Source organism: Erpetoichthys calabaricus, chromosome 14, assembly GCF_900747795.2.
Source record: "Erpetoichthys calabaricus chromosome 14, fErpCal1.3, whole genome shotgun sequence".
Taxonomy (NCBI): Eukaryota; Metazoa; Chordata; class Cladistia; order Polypteriformes; family Polypteridae; genus Erpetoichthys; species Erpetoichthys calabaricus.
Window position 1 is genome coordinate 55,545,746 of NC_041407.2, and position 24,053 is coordinate 55,569,798.

The following is a 24,053-nucleotide window of genomic DNA, read 5'->3' on the forward strand; positions in this document are numbered from 1 at the left end:
ACTGGGCGGTCTCGTGGCCTGGAACCCCTACAGATTTTATTTTTTTCTCCAGCCTTCTGGAGTTTTTTTTTGTTTTTTCTGTCCACTCTGGCCATCGGACCTTACTCCTTCTTATGTTAACTAAGGTTGTCTTATTTTAATTTCTTATTTGTCTTTTATTCTTCTTTTCTTCATTATGTAAAGCACTTTGAGCTACTTTTTGTATGAAAATGTGCTATATAAATAAATGTTGTTGTTGTTGTTGTTGTTTCAAGTGCCTCTGAGCCAGGCTCTCAGACTGACAGCACATGTTGCACAGCAAATGTGAGGCACCCATTCCTTGTCTTGATCACCAATTTTACAGCCGACATACAGATGATAAGCTTTCTTCACAAGAGCAGTCATTCAACGTCTTTGAGGTGCAAGTGTATATTCGCCACAGATATAGCAGAATGTATTGCAGCTGTTACGAAATTGATGAGACATATTGCCCGACACCAAAACGTCTATAGCATCAAGCTTACTTACTGTTATATTACTACAGATACTATACTTTACTATACTAATACTATACATACACACTGACTATATTAACCAAATGAGCAGGATCGGTGTATGCAAGCCACCTTTACAGCATGCTGGGACAGCGTCAAGCTCGTTCAGACCTGCCCAGGATGTCAGCTTCCACAGAACAGCTTCCAACCTGGCCTGATTCCATGCCTGGACATGCCCAGGCTGCACAAACCGTTGTTGATAAGTCACTTACGGGAGTGAAAATTTTTGGATACAAATATAAGATAAAATCATGACAAAACTGAAGATTTCTTTGATGTGATATTCGTGATCAGCACCCAAAAATCTATGAGAAACACCCAACAGTGTTCAAGAAGCAAAAACTTTGTTGTGTAGTGATATTGCTCTTACAGTATAGGAAAAAATAGGTGGATGTTAGTAATTCCACAGATTCTGACAACTGTACCTTTCAAATGACATACAGTATTTTTGTTTCCCCATTCATTAATAAATCCTACATTTAGCTTCAGGCACATTAAAGTATGAAGACAGTTATCAAACTAGATAGAAAAGGTGTGTCTGCATTAATCAAGCTGCTCCCTCAGAAACACAACTTGTCACAGAATTATCTGAGCATTTCTTGTAGATTTGAGATTTCATTTATTATAGTATAGCTGGTGTGATTATCCATGACACACAAATAAATTCTGAATCATTTTTTAAAGTAGTGATCTTAGGTTTTTCCCTCTGTCCACTGTTTACCTATATATCATTTATTGCCAAAGAGAGTAAGTATGTTTAATGAAAGTTAACCTCGACCAGCTAATAACATTAGCTTAGCCTTTGCATACTGGATGTGCAAAAACAGCTAACAGTAAGAAACATACTTCACATTGTTTTACAAAAAGACATATCTATTTACATATCAATGCTGGGACTGGGCCTATACCAGCAGCACTGGGTGAAAGGTGGACTCAGATGATGTTAAGTCTCAAAGGTACAAAATAATAACATAGAAAATAACATCAGCAACACTGAAAGAATTTAACCAACATTCATGAAGCCACAGATGGATTCAGCATCAGCTCATTATGTAATTTAGAAAAACAGGCAGTGTTCTATCACATCTGTGGTTATACAGAGCCATTTTAAGTTAGTGAGCAGTTTAGTTTTGGGATTGTTTATCCTATATTGCCATATTATTTTTAGAGAGTTCAGTGTTTTAAAACATTCCTTAATTTGTAATGCTCTTAAATGTTAAACCCAATATAAACATCTACAAGGTGTGGCGGACGTCTGGGAGAACTGGGACAGGGACAATACCTCCCCTGGGCCACGAGAGTGCAGCCACCATGGTCTGTATGGGGGCCACGGGATCTGAGCTTAGAAGCTCAACAAAGTTGGGGCCTGTGGCCATGGCCAGGGGGTGCTTGGAGGATTATGGAGCCCTGGACTGCAGCACTTCCGGCAGAACCGGAAGTGCTGCCGGAAGAGATTCCAGGCACAACCAGAGTGCTTCTGGATGCTCATGCGGCACTTCTGCCACACCAGGAAGATCATCATGAAGCTAGCAATCCATTAGTCGAGCTGGAGTTGGGATGAAGGGGAACGGGAGAGAAAAGAAGGGATTGAGCTTGGCTAGTTGAGCATTGTGTGGTGCTGTATAAGAGGAAAAACATTAAACGTGCATGTTTTGGACATCTGGTGTTGTGTCTGTCTATGTATGGGGGGCTGTTGTACCACAAAGAATACTATTACATCTTTTGTTTCAGTTTTGAGCTTTTAAGGAGAAGATCTGAAGAAATCTGAACAAAAAGATTTTACCCTAGTTTTTAAAAATAAATGATTAATCTATAAATGAGATTTTTTAATATAATCACATTTCATCTCTGTGCCTAAAGTATAGAAACCATGGCACTGAAAATCAGTTGTATGCAAAATGTTCATATGCAGAATGTGCATTATTAATATTCAATATGACCAGGTAAAATTCTGCAACACATGCCTGTTAACAACATGAAAGGAAAACACAGATACACATTTCGGCAGCACAAATAACCTTAATGATTCTGATTAAAAAAGGTTAAATGCAAAGTATGGCCATAGCTCTATAGCTTTAATGCATAAAAACTGGAGCGGCACAGAAGTCAAATGTCCACCAGGAAGAAAATCGCATCCTTTCTCATTTTGCTGCTCCCCTGGGAATCTGTTTCTATTACTAATGATTCTGGTACTTGATCCTGTTTTTATTAAAGCTTTTTTTTCAAATCCCTCATGATCACTGCAAGCTGAATAAAAGGGACACACAACCCCAGTGTAAGTACATATTAATACATGTATGTATATTCATTCACTTTGGGTTTAAATCTATGGTAAAAGAGAAATATACTATAATACTGATTTTAAAAAATCCATTCTCTTATACAAGAAAAGATTATAAGCACCTTTGTAAAGAGCCATTACACTATTCTGTAAACTTTAAGAACTGTACAACAGAGGAGCAAAGGCAATAAACGTACATTTTAGTTACCTTGTTAGTTAGAAGATCACACATGTCTCACAGACGATTTCCTTAATTTAACGTTGGATTCTGTATGCTGGATTTTTCACACACATTTAATTAACTAGTCCTGATGAACAATCAGGATTTTCAAAATTTGTATTCATCTGATGAGCTTATTTATGATTCCTGAGACTACATTTAATTGAAACTCAATTGTGTGGCATAGAGCACTGCTTTAGAAGTACTCAGCTGCAACAGTTGTTTCAGTGTGGCCTTTAAAATTAGACATTATTAATAATTTGCAAGATAAGGCATATAGCAACAATTATTTAGAAAATTAATGCAAACTCAAGATACACTGTACGTGATTTATGCTGCCTGTCTTTTTAAAAGGTTGGCCTAGACAAGGATGTAGTAATAATCTGAGCTGTCTTTATTAAGTCCTGTGAAAAAAATAAAAAATTTCACTGATCACAATTATCTAAGATAGTAAGTATAAGAAATGGTCTCTGAATAGGACATAAGAACTGCTAGAAGATAATTGTCAAACACATGATTTTTGGAAGTTAGATGGAAATTAAAAGTGAAACAGTGGAAAAAATAACTGAAATCATACACTTTATTGTCATGAAAATAATACTATGAACCTTCCTTAGTATCCTTTTGAGTTTCCCCTTTCTTAAATAAACATGAAACCAAAGCACACTAACGCTGACTTTTGTTTAACAGTACGTATTCCCTGTCATCCCCAATAAAAAGTAAAAATATAAAAAATTAATCAGAAATTTGAAGCCAGAAAACATACTTGGATCAGCAGACATTCCCTTAACAACAATTTCAAATAATCCATGTTCTAACAAAAAGCCTTCTAAATCATATTATCAGCTAATCTGCTTCTGTTTACTTCATATTAAATTAATCTGAAAATTTAACAAGACGACAAACTGACCCCCACATATCCAAACTCCTGAGTAGTGCATGTCAATGTAAAAGGTCAGCTATTGGCAACAAGGATCTTTCAAAAGACTAGTGGGATATACTGTAGTTGAGGTAACATTAAATACTGGGATATGGATATATACAGAATTTTGAAAATCTTTAATATCTCCTGGAAAGTAGTCCGGAACACAAGTAAGAAGAGAAAAGCATGTAGCCGCAACATCATCATGCTTAAAAGGTCAGTGATGTTTCTGTTTTGACTGAGCTTGAATACTTTATTGAGGATTAACAGGAGAACAATGGCAAATGTTTGCATGATATTTTCTTATAACCCTGTTGTGCCAGTAATTTGTATGCAAAGAGGACCTGCTGAACTGCAAGCACACACACAATCCACATGCGTTCATAATTCCAGCTGAACTCCCTGAATTGCCCACCACCAAAAGGGAATGTGATCAACCATGAGAACCATGCAAACCAGACCAGGAGATGCATGCATGTTCAGTGAACTATAATGAGGGTCAATGTGTAAAACTCCAGACACGAATAAGCATAGCTGAAACAAGGACTGTCAGGAGTTGTCACCAAAAAACAAATAAGTCTAATGCTGTGCTAAGTCATAAAATACTATGAGTGCAAGGACTAAAATTTTTTCACAGTTAAATCCGTAATCTTGGACGTTGTACTGAAAACTAAACAGGGTTTTTAAAGTGTAGCATCTCTGACATGCTGCACCATGCTTAGAGGACGGTAGCTCCTAGCAACAGAGTAGCGTGTCCTAGCAACAATATTATAATGCTGAAGCCACAGTATGCTGACAAGACACACCTAACGTTAAACAATAAAAGTATTTACAGTAGTTGCTAATGTATTAATACTCCTATAGGGTAAAACATTCCAGAGACCCACAGGAGAGCAGCAGTAAAGGTTTTCTTAAAACAAAAATGAAAATATTTTATACAGGGTGCGCCAATTCATAACATCAATCAGTGCGTATAAACATTGATATACAAAACATCCTAGAAATGATTTACCTTCATAAGAAACCTTGAAGCCAAGGGAGCCACTAGTTTCATCCGTTTTGAAGAGGAGCCACATCTGATGGCTGGTACTGACAATCAAGTCTGGAGTGTTGGTGCCAGTCAGTCTAAAAGGAAGCAGTCACTGCTTAGTTCATCAGAACATCTTTGGAAGAAATATTTAGTTGAAAATAAGCACAAATTGATACAGCTATATACAGAGCTATATATATATACAGCTTAATATAATAAAAAATCAAGTCTTACCCATTTAATATATGACTAATATATTGTTACTGATTTATGATTTTATTTCAAAATCGGTAAGCTGTTAAAGGATATAAAAACAACCTTAAACCATTATGTCATGTTAGTAGCTGGGTATATGTCCAGCTGATAATGTGACTGGAATATAGCAGCAATATATTCTGTATTACTCCTGTATACTGTATGTAATGATAATCAACGGCTGTTGAGTACCAACACAAGCAGTAGGTCTTAATATAAAAAAGTAAAAAAAAAACGGCTTGCAACAATTCATTTGTTTAGGATATCTGCATATTTAAGTTGATGAAAACATATATGCTTATATGTATTTAAAGAATAAACCAAATTTTAGAATTAAATGAAGAAATAGTACAGTACAAAATAAGGATGAAACAACTCTAAAGACAAAGGTAATCATATTATTCACTACAGATTATTGTCAACTCAGAATGTTTTAAATTAGAATACCATAAATCAGAGTGTAAATGGAGTCAGTGAAAGTTGCAAGCATATAAATCTTCAAGGACTGAAACTATTAAGGTTTATAAGAAAGCACTCTGCAAGGCACACTGGTTACTTTTCCAGAGTAACAGATGAAAATGTTGGACCATCAAGTATGAATTTAGGTAAATTGAGAAGTAAGAAATCTGAAATGACTAACATAATTATGTTTGTGGTAATGAGTTAATGAATTTCTTTAATAATATAGTATACTAGTCATTTAGCCTGTTACAATAACGTGTGCTAGAACAGTAGTACATAAACATTAGTAGGAACAGTCTATATTAAATGGCAAGGGACTTTGACCTCATTCTTTTTGTTGGTCGTATTTTTCTTTCTTTCAGCCTTTCTTTTGTTGATGTTTACTTGCTGAGCTGACCGTTCTTCGTGGGCTGCCGCCGTGTATTGTGTGTCTTTAATTTTCTGTGACAGTAATACTGTCTTGTACGGCTCTATTCAATAAGGGCGCGCACAAAAAGGTGAGCTTCAAAAGGGCGACCTCAATTGAGCGCGGCAAATAAAGGCATTCGTAGATAATTTAGTTCAAATGGCTCTGGAGTATGTGAAGAGCAACAAAGCTGCAGATCTTTATTTACGCGCGCCTTTATTCACTGCGCCCAATTGAGGTCGCCTTTTTGTGCGCGCCCATATTGAAGGATGCTGTCTTGCGCGTCCGCTGGCTTGTACGTCCGTAATATACCTTTAATTTTCTCTGGCGGTAATACAGGCGTGCACATCGGTAATATGCCTTTAATCTCCACTGACAGTAATACTGGCTTGTATGTGGCTGTAATATGTGTCACTGTATTGTGTACCTTTAATTTCCTCTCGCAGTAATACTGGTTTGTATTTCCGTAAAAAGCCTCTAACTTTCTCTGACAGTAATATCGCGCATCGCACCGTGCCCCGCGCATGCGCACTTCACCAGAAGACACCCACACACGGACACGTGGACGCACACAGGGATTTTATTAAAGAGGATAACAAAAAATTACAGACTGAGCAATCACCCTTCAACACTAATGGCACTTATCGTGCCTTCCTTTTTTAAAATCACCAACACTTAAATTAATGACAGAAAAGAACATCTTGCACTGGATTTCCTCTCACATGTCCTTTAAAACAAATTCCAACTAGTTTAGTGAAAATCTTAATTACGGTGGCTGTACAAACAAAAGCAAAAGTCAAAATTAACAGATCATTATTAAATGGCATCATCCTCTGATCTTAATGTTCTTAAGAATTTCTAAAGTTATGTAGAAAATTAAAACAATACATCTTGAATGTTATCCTATAAATTAATCTTTACGAGAAATTTTAGTCTGGGTTAAATGCCACACACTACAGAGAAACTTCTTCAGTTGCAAATGATACTCTAAAAGATTGGCCATTCATTTCAGAATCAGGTAACTTAGCCAGTAAACAATGACACTAATGTTTTGCACTTGTAATGCAACTATATATAGTGCTCAATAAGAGTAAATCATAAAATGAGATTCGATTGTTGTTTGGATGGTAATGATTGCCCAGTCAGCTAAAAAATAAATAACACCCACATCATGTAGTAATGACTGTGATGTGACTTTATGATTTAAAATAAAAGGATAATTATATTACTCACACATGAAAAACACTTTTCTGGTCTCCAACCTGACCTCCATCTCCCACTGTGAGAGTATCATAACCCCGCTCAAGATCAAACTCTTCGAAAGTCAGCTTGATTACCTGTAGAAAAACAAATCAGGAGCCTTGAAAACAGAAGAAGCAAACATCCAATGATTAGAATCACAATCCTCAACAAGCCTCTCAGATTAACTTGTGAGACTCCAGCTAGTTACTCATTGGGAAGTGACATCAAGCATTCATTTAAATAAAAAACGGAGTTTTCAAATGCTCCTTAAAACACGATTAAATGTGCAATGAATTTAATGAGAATAATGTAGAGTATAAAATGACACACATCATTAGTCCAACGGGCAGGTACTTCATTGCAATGAAGCTTTAATATTTTTTTCCAGACCTCAGGAATTAAAAAGACAATTAAGTTTTGATATGCTTAGAGTAATAACCTTGTGGATATGCACTTTACAAAAATTTTTCACTTATGGGAAATTGCCACCTTCAGAGAAACTTAGATTACCAGTAATTAAGTTGAAGAATTTGTTTGGAAAGGAAGAAATTTTGTCATTGTGGGAGGCAAGACATTCAGAAATCACAGAAATATAAATATTTTAAGCAGCCTAGAGTAGCATAGTTAATATTGACTTTTAATTCTCAAATACAGCTTCATCTGCACTCTCTGAAACTAAACAGCAGGTTATAATAGTTTTTTTTTAATTTCTTTGCAGTGATGACATTAAGGTAGAATGAAGACGAAACAACATGTGCTAAATGAAATTGGCAAAATATCTGCAGAATAAAGTTATTACATAAATGACTGTGTGGGTAATCTACTGAGGAGGGTAACTTTTTCTCATGTAGAGTATGACAGGAATACCTGAATTCTAAACTGTGACAAAACCACCAGAATATTTTTGAGCAGGTTGATATGCCAATGATTTCTAGTCTCCATATGCTGGCTGACATGCTAAACACTTCAATAAAGTATCTACTGTAACTGTAATTAGGGTCAACATATGGCAGCATCTCACACATTACTGAGTGTTCAGATTGAGTGACAGTGTAGGACAAAGTGGGCATTGCCCATTATGCTAGGCTTTAAGTGGCACACAAGGGCCTTTGTGGATTAATGGGTATGCAGAAATTCAACTACACAACCCCCAAATCCAGAGTGAACACTGACGTGAGTGGCTGAATTGCAGCTATGTTAATACTTCGGTCAGCTCTACACTTACACTGATAGCAAAGGTTTAAATCAGAGTTTAGAGGACACCTTGGACACTCATTTTAGATTTGTAACCACAAACTGAACTCTGGTTGGATGTGATGGACAATAAAAGGCACCTATACGCATACACTGGACCTGAAACTGGAAGTGACCTTGATCCAATTACCAGAGCTTACACCTGAACTGAACTGTGCATTCATCTCCTCCATTCCCATTTGAGCGAGCTGAAAGCTTATGAACCGCTTTCTTTGGGTGTACTCACGCCAGACAGGTTTGTTCCATACTGTGTCCGAGGACGATTGTTCCTTGTCCCTTCTCCCCTGCTGACCTGCACTCACACTGCGCTTTAATGTTCTGAGCACGCTTTTGTCATGACCATGCAACTTTATGTAAAGACGAAACAAGATCTAAACATAAAGTCACAGCATGCTTTTCAAAATGGTTTTTCTTATTTTGTGTTTTTTTTTTGGAGTCATGTAGGGCAGGATAACTCTCTACCATCTTACAGATTTATAGAGTATGCAACAGAACATCTTGCTGTTGATCGTGCTGCATGTATGAGAAGATTTGTATGGAGACAAGTGATGTTAAGGGAGGAATTTGCAACTTTTATTGCCAACTACAATTCACAGTCATCTGTAAGGTGAGAATAAAAAACACTTTAAGTGAAATGGTATTGAATGAAATAATGTTGCATCATTGATGTCATGCTTTTGTTTGTATGCTACATTTAGCGATTGCACTGTTCCTGAATCCTACTGAACCGTGCCCAGGCCCGCCTCTTCCAAGTGGGCCAATGCACGGTACAGTTGGCCCGGCATGAAGCGATCTCACTAGTCAAATGAATTAAACTTTGGGGGAGGGGTGGTTACATGCGGAAAAATGTGTTTGGGCATGGAACTAATTGCTAATGTGAGTACACTCTTAGGCATGAGAAGCTACACTCTCTCTGCAGAGCAAAAAGCTCACACACCTTTTAGTCTGGAAGTTACATTCCTTAGGGCCTTGGAACTGGATTCCCTTTACTAGCTCTAAGCTCCACTCAGCCAAGCCAAGCTCTGTGCCAGTGACTGAGCTCTGTCCGAGAAGTCTGGAAAGTGGCACTACTTCAACTTCACCAACTAAATTCTTGTGCCTGAAGGAGCAACACTTTTCCCTAAGAGGCTGCAGAGGACATAGCAAAGAACCTAACAGCAAGTTGAGAAAGACAGCACCAAACCACAACAAAGGACCATGTAGCAAACATTTATATTTTTAATTGATTCTCTACCTGAAATCTAAGTAACAGCACTCAACTCCTCACAACATTGTGCATCATGCAGCCTTGGTATTGTAAAACTGTTTATCTGTGTCAAGATAAATTAGAATTCTAAATAACTAGTAAATGGCCAGCATCTTCTGTGTTACTTGCATCCTGACTTCTGTCATTATATATGCAGTTATCATATTTCTATAATCAGTGTGTTTATCAATAAGCTGTTTCATCGAACAAGTGTGCTTCGGTTACCTTGATATAAATCTAAAGGCCAGAAATCCCTCCTACACAGAAAGGTAAAGAAAATAAAGCAGAAGACTTACCAAGTATTTTAATTAATAAATAAATAAATAAATAAATTCATTCATTCATTCATTCATTACCAAAGGAGAAACTGATAATTAATTAACTGATTGATTAACATCAATGAATCAGTTCTTCTTCTTACATCATTGACATTACCTACATCAGTGACCCACCTCTGTTATGAGGGTATATACAGGACCAATTCATTGTAGGAAAGTGGGTTTATAACCTTTGCCTAAGCCATGTAATATTCATTTATCCCATATCAGTTCATTGTGAAATTAACAAATATGCTCAATAAGTTAATCTCGAAAAATAAATAAAAATACCCTGATGTTTTAAGAAACTTCACACTTGTGCATATTTTTCAAAGATGTTAACTGAAACAGAACAGAGACATGACATGGGGAATAGAGAATTGCTAGCCATTAAACTATTTTTAGTGGAATGAAGACATTGGCTGGGGGGATCAGAAAATCCATTTGTAATACATATGGATCATAAGAAACTGACATATCTGAAATCTTCAAAAAGGTTAAATGCAACACAAGCAAGGTGATCCCTATTCTTTAGTAGATTTAATTTCATGAATTCCTATCAGGCTGGTGATTGAAATCTTGATGTGAATACTTTATCAAGACAACCTGAAGATGTTAAACAGATACTTGAGTTAGAAAACATCTTGCTTGTGGGAGATTGTTTTTTCCAGCAACTATAACAGAAACAGATTTAATTGACTAAATAATAGAGGCACAATAAAGCTCTTCTCTACTGGATAGAGCAGAAAGACAGAACTTTATTTGTCCCCAGGGGGAAATTCAGCTTTTTACAGTAGCTCTTTAAATAAATAAATACATAAATAGAATATAAAAAGTAAATAAATAAATAAAAATACACACATACTTTGGTCTGAACTAAGAAGCAAAATAAAAAGAAAGAAAACTTTGACTTGGCTGTCACAATCACAGTGAGGCATTAGGCAGATGTTTGCTCCACTGTTTCAGAGTTTGTTCCTGTGTCAGTCAGCATTGCTTTGGTGTCATCACTCATTCTGTTCAGGTCATTTAATGGCTAAATGACTGGAACTAAGAAACATTATTTGAATAAGGGCATTAAAGAATAGGTACAATCATGTGACATCTGTAACAAAACTAAGCACAATTGTGGAGGTCCTACTGGTTTATTAAAAACCTTTACCTTTCCCAGATGGACCATGGAAATCTATGACCATTGACTTTATTACTGATCTCAAAGCATCACAAGGTCATACTACTATATTAGTTTTTGTGGATAGGTTATTGTAACATGCCCTTTATATTCCTCTTAAAAAAAAAAAAGTTTTGTTAAGCAAATAGCCAATATTTTTATTAACTCTTTGGTGTGTACCCTGAGCATGACTCAGGATTGGAATTTAATGGACATATGGTTTATTCCTGAGTCAGACATGGAGTGGCAAGTAAAGATCCCCTTTGCAGTGTTAAGCCCAAATAAGTCTCTGGACGGTATTCTTCTGCCATCTTGTGAAAGAAATAACATCATGCTGCAAAAGACCATGAATATTTCTGTGTGTTTTGCCACTCTAAGGTAATACATCAGAATTTATGAGTGGGGCAGAGATTTTAACCAAAAACACAATGACATGTAAATGAGAAGATGCAAAGCCAGTTTTAGAACAAACTGAAATGGAAGCATTAGTTGAATAAAGTGATAGTAATGACATTTATTTTTACCACCCTGAATCAGGGCATGGGATAAAAATAGAAATTAGTTAGAGATACTCCACTGATGTTGGGGACCTCTGCTAAACCCTGATCTGAAAGCAACAGAAGAACATCTCCCGAGTTCAATATGTGGCAGAAGTTTTGACTTTCTATGTGGGGAATGGACTGAAGGTTCTGTCACAAAACCTGACTTCTGCATATGTACCATGCGCCATTTTGAAATAAATAGGTCCAGTATCTTACAGACTGACTCTGCCAAGCTATTTTCGACTACATCTTACTTTAAATGTTTCCATTAGAAACCTGTTGTCTTCCATTAGTATAATTAAAGGGTTAACCCAACCCACCTCCTTCTGTGGATAATGAAAAACCATACAAAATTCAGAAGGTTTCAGATTTCAGAAAACATGAATTAAGACATTTATTTTTTATCTCATCCACTGGAAAGGTTATGGACCTGAGGTTTGCTTGTGAGTGCTAGCTTGAGAGATCATGTTTCTCATCTGCTTAGACAATTTCATTTGCACAACTCAGGAAAGCCAGAAAAGCAGGTTCAAAGTTTGCACCTCTATCCTTTTTTAGGACTTTGCCTACATTCCTTTATTTTGTTTTTGTTACAAAAAAAAAAAAAAAACTATAACTACACTATTTTGTCATTATTCCAACAATGTCATTTTGTGTTATTATTGCTTGATGGTAAACATCATTTTGTGACAATTTCTGCATGGCCATATTGTTTATAATTGCTATTCCTACTGTAGGACATGACAACCAACAGGCTAACATCCATAGACGCAGTGATCACACTTTGAGACGCTCTTCAGCATGTTGTCCCATTTGGGGGGGGGGGGTTTGGGGTTGGGGTTGGTGGAACGGTTACCAAAAGAGTTTCGGAACCTTACAGTATACATTATATATTATATATGAGTTAAATTTTTTTTCTTTTAGAAAAACATTTTTGTCAATTTTAATTTTGCGTGTGTCAAATCAACATTTTGGAAACTATTACGGGAGAATAATGGGCTGCTAGGTACTTCCTCTCTGGCTCACATCATAAAGACTCAGTAATAAATTACTTTGAAACACTTTGTCAGCGACAAACAAGTACAGTTAGTCTTGATTTTGATTTTCTCTTTTTGACGTAGTTCTTTTCTCTTCACTCAGTATTTGACTTGGTGTTTTCACCCTGGCAAAATAAAATTTTGGTGAATGACTTTTTGCAGTTCTTGTCCAACTATGATTATGATTGCCCTTCTAGCTTAATCTCATAACTCTCAGAAAAGAATTTTGATTTTCAATTTTACTTTGTTTTTGAAAGTGACTTCTTTTTTAAAATTTTCTTTGTGCAAGAAACACACAGCATCTAGTTAGCTGTTTTAAACATCATAGCAGTTGTTCTTAAATGCACATTGCCAGAAGATTACACAGGGTGGTTAGTTTGCAAAAAAGCCAAGGAGGTGTGTGTTTGAGCGTTTGAGCTGTCAAACCACATCATGTTTTCATAACTGGCATAACAAAAAGGAGCTGTAAGCAGATTTGATGGACTTCTGCACATTTTGTGGCTATTTCTGCATGGCCATATTGGCGGTAGGTTTTTGTTCCAAGCCATTTGCTTAATTAGAAGCCAATCCTCACCAATAACAGATCTTATTTAATTTCACGGCTTGTTAATGTTTTAACTCTACCAAGTCAGTTCATTCTTAAATCATAGATTTTGTTTTTTCCTTTTTAATGATATTATCTAAGTGATTTGAAGCCTAAAACAGATGAGTAATTTTCAGTTCTTCATGTTCTCTTCAGTTTTCTTGTGAGTACTTAATTAAATCAAATAGTGCATGATGATTACAAACAGGTGGAAATGGAGACAAGCTGGATAAAGAACTGCTGGTTCCTTTGTCATTTGCATCTTATTGCTAATAAGAAGCAATTAAAACAGTGAATGCGGCTGTTTAAGACTAAAATAAGCAATTAAGGATCAAAATCTTAACAAACAAGACAACTAAAATGAAGCAGAAAAATGTCACTTGAGCATTAAGTGCTTCATCAGCAGTGAATGAATTCTCATGAAGTAATTGAGTTGAAGCACAAAAACCTTAAGCCACGGTGCCCCTCCAAGACCAACGTTGCTCAGCCCTGATTTAAAGGGTCTGAGTCTTAAGTAGCAAATCAATTAAATAAAGTTAATTAGTAGTAGAAATTAGTCACAAATTCAGAAAATAGAATGAAAACATGCACCCACTGTGGCCCTAGAGGACCGATGTTGATTACCCTTGCTGCAGACCAAGGGGTTTCAAACTCGGTCGTGGGGACCCACTGTGGCTGCAGGTTTTTTTTCCGACCAGCTTCTGTTTTTAATTGGACTTCTGGGCTAATTAAGTGAAATGTTGTTTCCCAGATTCTATGTTTTGGGAACAATATAGAGATTAGAAAACTAGGTTTGGTTAAAAAAAAATGTATTAAAATGTACTAAGCAAGTTATATGGGTATAATGTATTTTTTTCTTTTTAACAATATTTTCATCTTGATTTTCATTCTACTTTTCCAGGTGTTCTAACTGTTTAATTAATGCATGATGTACTAATTAGTGGGTCTGACGGTAAAGTAGTTGTGTTCTTTCATGATTCAGTGTTGTTTGCCAGCGTGTCTGCTCTGCTTGTTTCTAATTGTCATTGTTAAGATATAGCAAAGGGGAAAACTGCACAGAGAAAGAGTAAAATATAACAAAATCAACAAAAGAAAGTGAAGCATTTAAATCTATAGCAAAAATAGAAATATTTCTAAGTGTAAATGTAAAAGTCATGCTGCTGGGCTTTTCTGAATGTAGAATAAGAGAAGCGAAAAAAATACCAGCTAATGAAATGAGGTCAGTGTTATCAGTTGCTGTCACTGATTATGAATCTGGTTGAAACAAAAACCAGAAGCCACAGTGGGACCCCAGGACCGAGTTTGAGAATCCCTGCTGTAGAATATCCCAGAGTACAAGGCAGAAACTGAGACAGAGTAGAGCACTAATTAGTCACAAAAACTAAAGTTGTTTTTTTTTGTGTGTTTTCATTGAATGTCTTAATGCTAGGCTATTGCAAGTCATTTTATTAGTTCATCAAAAATGTCAGACACCATGCCCACTGTCATCTTATGTAGCAGTGGTGTGCTGATATCATGCTTTGCGCAGCTGTCAGCTGCTGTGGATAACATTACTCACAACAACATGATGGACAGCAATAAAAATTATCAAAATTTATAATAAAAATAATACCAGTATTAATTCCAAAAGTGGCATTCACCAAATCAGAACATCCATCCATTTTCCAACCCGCTGAATCCGAACACAGGGTCACGGGGGTCTGCTGGAGCCAATCCCAGCCAACACAGGGCACAAGGCAGGGAACCAACCCCGGGCAGGGTGCCAACCCACCGCAGGACACACACAAACACACCCACACACCAAGCACACACTAGGGCCAATTTAGGATTGCCAATCCACCTAACCTGCATGTCGTTGGACTGTGGGAGGAAACCGGAGCGCCCGGAGGAAACCCACGCAGACACGGGGAGAACATGCAAACTCCACGCAGGGAGGACCCGGGAAGCGAACCCGGGTCTCCTAACTGCGAGGCAGCAGCGCTACCACTGCGCCACTGTGCCGCCCCAAATCAGAACATTCCCAAATGAAATACTGATAACAATACAAAAACTCCAAACAATAACTAAAATTAAACAAAATGTTCTTTAGTAAGGTCCTGACCACCATTTGGGATATTCCTATTAATGCTTTTTTCCTCCTTAAGTTAATACTTAACTTGTATTGTTTAAAAAAAAAAATCCCATTGTTTCCAATGTAAGCTTTAGTGCCATCGTGGCATTTCTCTCCTTTGTCTCCATCCAGATCATCTGGTGCCTTTTTTTCAATTGAGCTTAAAGCTCACAGTTTTACCACTGGATCAGTAAGATAGGCCTTCATTTGACCTACAATACTCCACAAACGTCTGTGCTGAAATATCTAAAAGTTCAAATTCCAGCAGGATCACAGAAGAATAACTAATAATGCTTTGTCAAAGAAAAAATAAATCAGAGCAACAAAACACTGAAAAAGGAATAGGCTTCATGGTGCATAAATCAACAAGTGTTTTCTTGACAATATGTGCTACTATTTATGAATAAAACTCAAAAAAAAATCTAACATTTTATAATAAATGCAGAAGCTTGTTTTAATCCTTAAAAGCCTGCAGAACTGACATGCTTAAAAATAACTTGGTATTTAAGTCCCATAGAAATTTTATTTTTGACCTTTCCCAAAGGAAGCTTCCTGTAGTGTTGGCAGTGTTTAAAAAGACGCTATAATTGGGGGCGGTTGGGTTATGGAGTTGTAAAGATTAACAGAACAAAGAAAGGCATGACTTTTAGAGTTGTTTTTCCTCACTCTGTAACTGAAAGAGGGGGCAATGAAATGCAACAGAGCTGTAAGAAATAAAAGCTTTTTTTTTTTTCCTTTTTTGCTTAATGATAGTGAAAGTACTTCATCTGAAATGGTGGAGAAGTAGTTGCCTGTTTATCTTCCTTTTAAACACAAAGTCATTTTTTCCTCTTATGTATGAGGAAAAAGAACACAAGATATCGCTTTTCATTAATAACAATGTATTTCCTGGCTGCAACATCAATATAAGAACTTGTATCCCTAGGTAATATACAGTATGTGACACTGACCTTGGAAAATTGTTAGTTAGCTTTGCTGCTAATTATGATTAATTGAATACACAAATCTAATAATGTAAATCGAGATTAACAACTATAGCATTTACGTTAAGCAAACAGCAAAATTACAAAACATAGCATACTCCCAAAGAGCTAAGTGAGCTCATTAGCCATGTCCTTAAAGTCTCTGGTAATGCGGTATCAGTCCTCATTTTATTTTTCTTCGGTCAGATAACACTGGACAGTTCGAATGCATACTAAAATTTCTCTGTGCCTGTTGGTGCGACTCTTAAACATTCTCTGCCTTCTGACTAAGTCTTTGATAAAATCTCAGCAGTTCTTACTGGCCTCATTTTCATTTTACTTAGAAACACACTGAATACTGCAGTGTAGTCAGAGATGACTTTTCAAATAAAATGGTTAATAATTGATGCAAGTTATCTTGCGGAGGCAGAAACATTTTATACATATATATTTCAAAATGTATGCTTGTTTCTGCTGGGTTTGGAAAAATATAGCAGTAAACATGAATGCAGATTGAGCACAGCATTTCTGACAACAGCGATTACAGTATAGCCAGGTATTTTAACAGTAATGGTAAATAAAAACAAAATCAATGATGGATAAAACCTCAGTATCTCAGTTGAGAAATTAGAGAATATAAATAAGTATAAAAGGCTCACATTATTTAGAAAATGTTAAAAGAAATACTCTACCCAAAATTTTTTCTCATACAGTATGTTACACACCACGTCGTTTGTAGGTAAAGAAAAACAGAGAAAGAACATTACAATGTTTGTGATAGAATGGGGCTCAGTAGTGACCAATGCTGTACAATACAATGGCAAATGATGCGAGAAACATTAACAGAATAAACTGTCCAGTTACACATGATGCATAATCCACATGTCAGTTATTAAGTCAAGTCCTCAAAACATGCAAAAAACATGCTTTATTGATAAAATATTGTCAAAGAGTAATTTTCTGAACTGACAGAGGAAATTATAAACTGGAAACGAAGTGTACCATGGGATTGACTTTTTGAATTAAGGACCTGCCGCTTCCCCTCCCTCATTCATTGGTCAAGACTCATGTCTTCAATTCCAAAAGTAACCTTTGAACAGAATTTTAGCAAAAAATCATGCATTTTGCACACTTTGAGCATAACACAGGATAACTGACATGTGGATTATAGTGACAAAAGTAATGTGAGATTTTGTTTTTCTTATGGATGTTTTTCACATTATCTGCTGTTTTTCAGCATTGTACTTTATTGGGTTGCATTATAATCAGAAACATTCTCCACAACAACATGAGAAAAAAAAATTTTCAGTCACTATTATAAATTACATGTGGTAAGTTAACATATAAAAAATATTGGGTTGAGAAGTGGTTTCACTGATGTTGGTGTCCCCTGTGGCACGCGGCTGGGGGTGACACCCAGCCGGGATGCCCAGGAAGACAGGAGGAGGGCTCATGCCTCCTCCAGACCATGAGGGGGCGACCGCCCTGGTTCCTTTGGGGGCCACGGGTACAGGGTTTGGAAGCCCAACCCTGTAGGGGCCCGTGGTCTCCGCCAGGGGGCACCCCCATGCCTGAAGGACCCGGAACCCCAACACTTCCGCCACACCAGGAAGTGCTGGGGGGAAGAAGACTGGGAACACCCGGAGGGCTTCCAGGAACACAGCTGGCACTTCCGCCACACAGGGGAGTGTCTAGGAAATGTCGGGGATCACGCCCATCCGGGTACTTATAAAAGGGGCCGCCTCCCTGCAAAGGAGGACTGGAGTCGGGTGAGGAGTGGACAAAGTTTGGAGGCAGGAGAGAGGAGGCGGCGTGACGAGTAGGCAAAGACTGAAAGAGAGCCTGGACTTTGGGGAGACTGGTGCTGGAGGCACTGGGTTTGTGCATTAGGACTTGTAAATATGGAAAATAAACGTGTGGTGAACTTTAAAAGGGTGTCCGTCTGTCTGTGTCTGGGCTACTTCTCACAGTGGCGTAGTCGGCAGGATGGTCTGCCTGGTTCAAGGCAGGTACCTGGGTTCAAAAAACATTCTGTGAGTGGCCCGGTGCAGCAGCGGAACCCCCACACACGCCGCGGGAGCGACGCATGCACAACCCCGCGTTGGTGGTTCTCCCATGGGAACGCCATTGGTCCGCAGAAAGGCACTGATCCCTGGGTGCGGAGGAGCACCAACGGGCGTGGCTGGAGTGCAGCGGACTCCGACCGATGCGCTGTCGGAAGCGGCGGCCAGGACGTTATCGCAGAAGGGAAGGCCCGAGTACAGCAGATATGGCTGGATGACGGGATCTGGGAGGTGAGTGCCCTGCATAACGGCGGTTGGCCCTGCGGGGTCGGACTTCCCTCTTTTGTTGCTGGCAGGGTATGCCCGGATCCGCGTCCATGGCAGAGGCGTGCCGGTCCACGGGCCGTCGGCAGCGCGGAGGCGGCAGTTGGGAGAGCTAGAGAAAAAATGGAGCTGCAACTCTAAAAGCCAGAATGGTGCTGCACCAGGGGCAAAACAGCCAAAATGGCGGCGGACCAGGAGTCCCTCCCCGTGGCAGGCACGGGATTGGATGGTGTGTCTTGTGTGCCCGCCAATGACGGTAGAGAGGCGGGACCAGGGAATGTCCATCTCGTGGCCACGAGAGACCCGATTGGGCCAGAGGAAAAGGGCCTCAAAGAGCAGCCAGCGGCTGTAGCTGACAACAAGGAAAGCACACTGCTGGCTGTCTGTTTGTCTATATCTGTGGCTCTACGGGCGCTGGCGGTTGACCGGCGTTCCGTGGAGTCGCATCCACAGGTGCTATGTGCCCTCCGTGCTGGGGAGCAGAAGCTAGAGGGGAAGCCAGTCGCGTCAGAGGAGGCGCTGGAAGCTCAGACGGAATGGCGCAGCGAGCAAACCTTCAGCAGGAGAGGTACAGCGGGAACGGTAGGTGCAATCGATCCCGTACAGCATGTTGGAGGTCCCACCGAAGGGACTTGTGAACCCCGTGTACGATGTCAAGTAGGGGGATCTCCTACAGTGGATGCGGCGTTATATGCTGCGTGCAGGGCGAGGGGAGAAGCAGCGAGGGGGCGGGCAGGACGCGGGCTGATAAGTGTCCTGGGTCCTAGCGCCCTCCGCCCTAAGCGGGCCGCAGCCTCAAGCCGTACTACATGGACGCAGGCGCGAAAGAGTCTCTTTCTTTCTCATAAGGAGACTCATTCCGTCAACGCGTCCCAGAGGAAAAGGGGGAGCCGAGGGGAGAAAGCCAGTTCCTCCGATAAGGGCGGACGTGAGGCAGGATGCTCACGTCCGGAGAAGGGCCGCCCTCTGTGGGTGCAGAGGGAAAACCCACGGCAGGCTGAGGAGACGGGCGTGCATGCGGTCCCGTCCGATGTCCCACCATGAGGGGCACGGAAGTTGCGAAAGGGCGGCCAAGCTGGCAAGCACCGGGGTGCCGGTCAAAGGGGGGAGCGTTGCCCCTATAGACGACAGAGAGATGCCAAGTCGCGGCGTCAGGGCAACGTCTCCACCCCTTGTTCTGTTTTCATTTTTACAGGACCAGGCCCTGGAACGGAGTGTGTCGGCTTCCCGCCGAGGAAAACCTGCCCTTGCGGGATTGGCCGCTGGTCCCTGGGGTCTCAGCTTGCGGTGGGGTACTGTGGCACGCGGCTGGGGGTGACACCCAGCCGGGACGCCCAGGAAGACAGGAGGAGGGCTCATACCTCCTCCAGACCACGAGGGGGCGACCGCCCTGGTTCCTTTGGGGGCCACAGGTACAGGGTTTGGAAGCCCAACCCTGTAGGGGCCCGTGGTCTCCGCCAGGGGGCGCCCCCATGCCTGAAGGACCCGGAACCCCAACACTTCCGCCACACCAGGAAGTGCTGGGGGGAAGAAAACTGGGAACACCCGGAGGGCTTCCAGGAACACAGCCGGCACTTCCGCCACACAGGGGAGTGTCTAGGGAGTGTCGGGGATCACCTGGAGCCCATCCGGGTACTTATAAAAGGGGCCAGCTCCCTGCAAAGGAGGACTGGAGTCAGGTGAGGAGTGGACAAAGTTTGGAGGCAGGAGAGAGAAGGCGGCCTGACGAATAGGCAAAGACTGAAAGAGAGCCTGGACTTTGGGGAGACTGGTGCTGGAGGCACTGGGTTTGTGCATTTGGACTTGTAAATATGGAAAATAAACGTGTGGTGAACTTTAAAAGGGTGTCCGTCTGTCTGTGTCCGGGCTTCTTCTCACACCCCAAGTTTAATAACAGAGAGCAGATTAAGACCCCCACAGTCCCCTGGGTAACTTAATTAATACAGTTCCTTAACAGAGAGTCAATCAGACTTTAAACAATGCCGCGCACACACCCGACTGTTTAGTTCAGTGCAGTAATTCCTACTATTAATGGCATGCATGGACACTTGATCTTTCTATCTATTACGGGGGTGTGTGGGGTCAATTATGTCCCACTTGGTATTTCATTTTCATGACACTCAATTGGATCATATCAACAAAGCTTTGGTGCTTATTTGGGTTTACACCCCACACCCCTCTAGTGATGGACCTGGAGTCAAGTATTCCTGTAACTATACAATGGATTAACAATAGGAGACACCAGGCTTTGGACCTGATGCACATTCAAAATGTTGTACTGTATACAGAGCACATTAGCCAGTTCCACAACTAGTTGCAAAAACTATAATTACACTTCTGAATTAGAAAAGACTGTTGTTCAGCCACACCACATGCTGATTTTTTTTTCAAATTCAATGTACATACCTTTTACAAACACTGCATATGTGCTATACAGTAAACGCATGAATGTTCAGTAACTGATTCTGTGTGTAATTTTTTTTTTGTCTGCCAAGTGCATGGCAAGTACTAAATTTACTTTTACACTAAATTTATTAACAGCCGTTTTCTGGGGAGAGACTGATATTAATCATTCATTCATTCATTTTCTGAATACACTTTTCTCTTACTAGTCATGAAAAGATGTTGCCTATCATCACATGGAATGTCAATACAAATTACAACAATTGCAAACATTTGATGAAATTGTATGAAAATACAATATTTCTTTAAAATATTATATTTGAAACACATACATCATGCACCAGCTGAGAAACTATTTTCTGGCAATAATTTGTGATAAAGCAACTTTGGTTAAATAGTAGGGATAAATAAAGATCTATCTGTCTATCATGATGTACCCCACAGATAAGAGGATAATTGGGAGGACAGTATAACAGATGGTGAGGAAGGGAATTGTGTCTTACCCCGTCCCAGCCAGGAGGCAGGCATAAAGGGGCACGGCAGCAGGTATAACATTCCCCCATTACCCAGCTGTGAGGCCAGCATAGTGGCTGGAGAAGCATCCTGTCCAGGCTTGTTAGCTGTCCTTTTGCTGGTCAGGAGGCTAGTAATGTGGGAGTAGTGGGAGGCTGCATCCCATGTGAAGGTCATCTCCCATATGCTATGTGCAGATTTCCCTGTGGCCTGCTTCTATATGGATGCCAGCAGGGTAGCATGACAGTTGGGTCCTGTTGGGTTCTGTGGCAACCAGCAGTTGGATCTAGTGAGAGATGAGCGCCCTGTTCCTGGAAATACTTCCTGGAGACAATGAATTCACAGGTCAGACATAAAAGGAAGCCCATGAATTGGGAGAGGAGAAGGACAACACTCTCCTGGGAGGAGTGCGGAAGAATGGAAAAGAAAGCAAGGCAAGGCATAGAAGTGTGCAGATTGACAGCAGTAAAGAGGCACTGTGATATTAATAAAAAAAAACATTTATTTGAACCCTGGACTGTCTGTGGGCTCAGTGACGCTCCCTACAGGCCATATTATCTATCTATCTATTTTGACAAAAGTATCTCTTCAATACCAAGAGGACTCTGTTTCATCCAAACGGAGCTTAAATAAAATTTATCTTAAATAAAAAATGACTTATTAACTTCCACATAATATGAATCAGTGTATACATGCCGCCTTCACCTTTGTCTAGAAAACATGAAATATACTTGGACACTAGCCAGATTAACCAAAAGAACAGCAAGCTGTGGGTGTGTGTTTGTGTGTGTGTGTAGTTTTTAATTTTGAGTATCAACAGCTTCATGATTCTGATCTTACTGTTTTCCTGCTTATGCCATTCCATTCCACTAAAACTTACCATTACAGAACCAGACAGGTAACTAAAATCTAATAAGCAAGAGTGGTACTGTAAACTGGACAGATCCAATAATGTCCCCAACCCTAATCATACTATACACTGTTGTAGTATAAAGACAAGGGCATCTTAAGGCAAAAGTGACATGAATAAGCAGACATACCTTGGAAGGATTTGATGCTGTAATTACCCAGGTGCAATGTGCATTATTATCATATTGTACTGGGAAGTTTGGCGATGTTATAACACCACTGGGACCTCTGAGCTGAGTACCACACATTCTTGCTGTAAAAAATAAAGAAAAAGACAGAAAATTATAATGTGCAAGATATCCAAAACGCCACCTGATAAACTGCTTGTAAATTTACATTCAGTGTGCCTCAGGTCAATTTTAGCACCAACTTGCATTTGAACTGACCTGCTGAACATATATATTTTAGAAGGGTTATATGGCTAGTTAACCAATTAAAATGAAAGATAAAATTTTATATGGTCACCATATCCCCAGCAAGAGATTTGTAATGGTGATGGAAGTGATCTTAAGGGGGTTTTCCTGGTCAACTTTTGTTCTACGAAAAATGATATTTCAAAGACATATTACACGTGCAAGACAGAGATGATAGTGGCATAGAAAATGATGTCAAGAGAAAAAACATTTTTAACATAGGGGATATTTCTCATTGTTCTCTTTGTGACCAAGAAGAGAAGTGAAGTCTTATTCATAAAGGCAGAGTTTTGTTAAAGAAAGGTTGCCTTGGATTGTATTGACGTGTGGTTTTTAACACTTTGTGATGTCGTCCTCTTTGAAGAGACCCTGCACTATCCATCAGGACTAAAAAGAATTGATCAACAACTCTAAAACAGAATAAAAACTGAAAACACAGAACACACTGTGTTGCTTTAGTGCAGCAGATTGAAGCTCACAAGTAATCTCAAGACTGCAAAATGTGTTGCCGATAAAAACTCATGACTCTTCTCAAACCTGGAGCAGAATGCGCTTTGTTTAATCAGATGGTGGGATTTTTTTTTTTTTTTGCTGAAATTTTACTAAAAGGTGGGATTACGAACAATGTTTACTCTAATATGAAATGCAAATATGAAATGCTTATATTAATGGAACATTTCTGGGCATTTATCCACTGGCCCAGCAGGCATGCTTTATTAAAGAGTTTTTATTATTATTTACTTGCCAGATGCAAGACTGTCATATACACTCTCCTGCTCCCAAATGCCTTGCAGTTATATGTCTATTTATATACCTGCAATTAAGACCAATTCCTTATTTTTGCATCTTTTTTTCTACTTTACTCTTCTTCTAGGTATAAAGAGAGAACATAAAAAAAAGAAGTGGGCTTTATCTTTAGCA

At 39.5% G+C, this 24,053-nt stretch overlaps 1 protein-coding gene across 1 annotated transcript in view; it reads right to left on the reverse strand.

Annotated features, from left to right (window-relative positions):
* csmd2 (CUB and Sushi multiple domains 2) overlaps window positions 1-24,053 on the reverse strand; it is a 991,046-nt gene that overhangs the window by 366,797 nt on the left and 600,196 nt on the right. The window contains exons 10-12 of the mRNA XM_051919055.1: window positions 22,851-22,972; window positions 7,343-7,446; window positions 4,969-5,081 (exon numbers count right to left, since the gene is read on the reverse strand). Of these exons, the coding sequence (XP_051775015.1) occupies window positions 4,969-5,081; window positions 7,343-7,446; window positions 22,851-22,972 (339 nt within the window). The remainder of the gene's footprint in view (window positions 1-4,968; window positions 5,082-7,342; window positions 7,447-22,850; window positions 22,973-24,053) is intronic.